Source organism: Galeopterus variegatus, unplaced genomic scaffold, assembly GCF_000696425.1.
Source record: "Galeopterus variegatus unplaced genomic scaffold, G_variegatus-3.0.2 Scaffold284, whole genome shotgun sequence".
NCBI classification, from domain to species: domain Eukaryota; kingdom Metazoa; phylum Chordata; class Mammalia; order Dermoptera; family Cynocephalidae; genus Galeopterus; species Galeopterus variegatus.
This window is the reverse complement of record NW_007726395.1, coordinates 624564-627936: the sequence shown is the minus strand read 5'-3', so window position 1 is coordinate 627936 and position 3373 is coordinate 624564. Positions and strand designations below refer to the sequence as shown.

The window sequence follows — 3373 nt, the reverse complement described above, 5'->3', positions numbered from 1 at the left end:
TCAGCGGCTCAGAGCGGACCCCTCGCAGCGAGGAGAATCGCAGCTCCGCCCCGGCCCATTCAGCGGGCCGCGGGCGCCCGGTTCCCACCGGCACAAAGCGCACAGGGCCCCGCCCCGCCGCCGAGGGGCCCCAGCCCACCCCACGGGGACCCTCCCGGCCTCCGCCGACCCCCACCCCCGCAGCACGCGGCGCGCCCCGCCCGGCCTCCCTTCTCAGAAGTCCCACCCGAGCGACCCCGCCTCGCAGGGTCCCCGCCCCAAGCAGGTCCTGGGGAGGACCCGGGCGCCTCTCGTGGGACGGGCCCGCTTCTGCTCGGCGGAGACCCGCGGCCCGCCCTCCGGGGAGCCCACGCAGAGCCCCGCGCCTGTTTATTAGTCCATAAATGAAGTCATGGCTCCGCTGGGACTTGCATGTGGCAGGTCCCCAGTCAGTTTCTCTGCCCCTGCGCCTGTAACCCGGGGTCCCGGCCCTCGAGGGGCAGCCTGGGGGCAGGGTCAGAGATCTTCGCGCCTCCTCCCGCCAGCTGCTAATTCAGAATAAAGACGGTGCGAACCTGCGACGTGGGAATAAAGAGGCCGCAAAGGCTCCGATTTCTCCCACGATGTCTTTGAGCCACAAATCCCAACTTTCCATAAAACACTTCCCATCTGGGGCTGCCCCTGCCCTGCCCGTGTGTTAAACCCGTCCTGGTCCGACCGCGGGGAGAAGGATCCACGGTGCCTCGGCGGCCCGGCTCCCGCGCCCCACCCAGCAGGCTCTCCGGAGCGAGGGCAGGGGTCCCGGGGTCCCGGGGTCCCGGGTTCCCCTCGCGTCTCAGCTCCCCGCGGCGAGGCCGGGACGAAACCCTCCGCTGGCCGCCAGGTGGCGGCCGTGCACCGCGGACCCAAAGGTGTGGCCTCCGAATTCCAGCGTGGGGACCCCCAGGAGGGACTGGGGCCCAGGTCCGGTGTTCCCCAGGCCCTGTCCCAACTGTCCTGCCCTGCTCGCTCTCCTGAATCAAGCTCACAGTGGCCGACGCCGTCTTGGGAGCAGTGGTTGCCACCCGCGCTAATAGGGTCTTTCCTCCAACTGGTGGGCTTTGGTGCCCACCCTACCGCTTCATCCTATTGCCGCTCCAGGTCCGTCTCACTCGCTGGGTGACCTCGGAGCACCTTCCTGAAGAAGGGGCTCAAATCCAAATAATGGCGCACTAGAGGAGGAATTCAGGTTCCACAGTGAGAGACGTTTGAGGGCAGCTGGCCAGCACAGCTGTTAGGTTCTAGAAGGGTGTTTCCATGAAACCAGCTGCCGAATGCTAGGTGAAAATCATAAGGAAGTTTTATTGGGTCCTGTACAGAAGAGAAATGCTCAGTTGTCAAAAAACTACAAACGGATCCCTGGCTCTGGGCTGAGTGGTGGGAAGACGACAGCTCCCTCCCCAGGAAGCCCATGGTCAAGCTCCTTATAAACGCAGCACACAGGCCTGCAGGCTGGACAGTGCGGGAGAGAATCCCAGGCCCCAGGGTCCTCCGCTTGGGGTCCTCCCTTTTATTTTTACTTTTTGGTGGCTGGCCAGTACGGGGACCTGACACCTTGACTCCTCCCCTTTATGTTTGTAAAAACCAGGACTGAAGGGACTTCACAGGGGTCTACATCCCCCTGCAAGTACTGCTGTTGGATATGAAATAAACAGTGAAAACCCAAGGTGACAAGGTGAGGGGGAGACAGTGGCTACCTGGTGACCTCTGCCCCCATGTGACATGACGGTGCTTGAAGGCACAGCAGTATTGGCCAGAGGTGGCCCCTCCCATGGCCCAGGCTGGACTGCAGTCCCCTGCCTTGCTTACCTGTGGTCAGCTCATCCTCCAGTTTCCCCACAGCTGGGGATTGGAGGGACCCTCTAAAGCCATAACAGAGTTGGACAGCACCCCCCACACCCTCTTCTGGGATTGGGACACTGTCTGCAGGGTGATATAGACTTGGCCATCTGAGGGGCAGAGGGAACAGGGCACAGGCTGGCTCTGTGCTGGCCTTGGAACCTGCTCCAGGTTTTCACATTGAGGGGCCACTGCATGGAGGCAGGGGCCAGTTGGAGACAGCATCTGCAGTTGCCCTGTTCCTCCAGCCCAAGGTCAGGAAGACCCAAGGCCCATGGCAAAGCCAGGCCTGCAAGGGGTCTGCACAGGAGGGAGAGCAAAGGAAGGCCCTGCCCCTAGAGGGGAGGACCGTCACCAGGGGCCAGGCCTTGACCCCAGAACCTGGGAAGCCTCTAAGCCAGGATCCCTTTTTGACCAGGCCTGCATAGGTTGGGGGTGAGGCTAGGGATGGGTACTGGGATAAGGAAGCCTACTCCTCCTTTGCTTTAATCGTCTACACCATGTACCCACAACCTCTACAGTGGGAGTCGTAGAGGTGGCCAATGTGGCAGGACAGGCAACGATGGTGCAGTAATGAGGGTGGGGACACTGATGGTGGTCAAGGTGGCTGTGATGCAAATAGTGATGGTGCAAAAGTGCTGTGCTTCGCTGGGGTGGAGGGTGCATTCCCAAGGGGGCAAGGGGCACCAAGAGTGGGAGGCCCTAGGCCTGGGGGGACCCCACCAGGCCACATGCTGGAGACTGACCCCACAAAGGACCCACAGAGGGCCCTAGACACCTCTCACACACGGCCCACTCAATGGCCAGGGCATACGGACCAGGAGACTTCTTCAAACAGCCCTGAGAATTAACATGGTCGGTCACCTGCTCATCACAGATAGGGAAGCTGAGGCAGAACAGGTGAGAAGCAGGGACACCTGCTGGGAGAGCTTGTTTGGGTCCTAAAGACCCCTGTGCTTAGAGACCCTCTGCACCCCAACCCCCTGAGGTGGCAGTTGCAGTGCAGAGTGGGAAGCCGTGTGCGATCCAGTGGCTTCTGGCTCCCGCTCCTCAGAGGCAGGAATTTGTTGTCTGATGGTGACTCTGTCCCAGGGTTCCCTGCACCCCCAGCCCAGCTGCTCAGGGCTGGGGAAGGTGCAGCCGGACGTGCGGACGTCACTCACTACCCAAGCCCAGAGGCTGGGCTGGTCCAGGACAGTCATTCCCCGTCCCAAGGCAATGCCGACAGGGAGGAACCGGTACACAGAGGCGCTGAGCTCGCCGCCCCCCATTCCCGGGAGGGGTGACACGTGTCTGCGTGCGGGACAGCGGTGGCATCTTTGGTGCTGTGGCCCTCGCGGGCGGCCCGGCCTGTCTGGCGTCTGTGGGCCCTAGGACGCCGAGCCCAGTGAGTCCGAGTGCAGCGTGACGTAGCCCGAGGATTCGGAGGGCGAGCTCAGGAAGCTGCTGGTGCTGCCGCCGCCGCCGCCCGCCGCGCGCAGACCCCCGGGCTCGCCCCATGACCCGCTCAGGCCGG

At 63.0% G+C, this 3373-nt stretch overlaps 2 protein-coding genes across 2 annotated transcripts in view; one reads left to right on the top strand and one right to left on the bottom strand.

Annotated features, from left to right (window-relative positions):
* HES3 (hes family bHLH transcription factor 3) overlaps positions 1–376 on the top strand; it is a 2809-nt gene extending 2433 nt beyond the window's left edge. The window contains exon 4 of the mRNA XM_008567024.1: positions 5–376. Within this exon, the coding sequence (XP_008565246.1) occupies positions 5–376 (372 nt within the window). The remainder of the gene's footprint in view (positions 1–4) is intronic.
* Positions 377–3227: 2851 nt separating this feature from the next.
* GPR153 (G protein-coupled receptor 153) overlaps positions 3228–3373 on the bottom strand; it is a 4849-nt gene continuing 4703 nt past the window's right edge. Inside the window, exon 6 of the mRNA XM_008567023.1 lies at positions 3228–3347. Within this exon, the coding sequence (XP_008565245.1) occupies positions 3228–3347 (120 nt within the window). The remainder of the gene's footprint in view (positions 3348–3373) is intronic.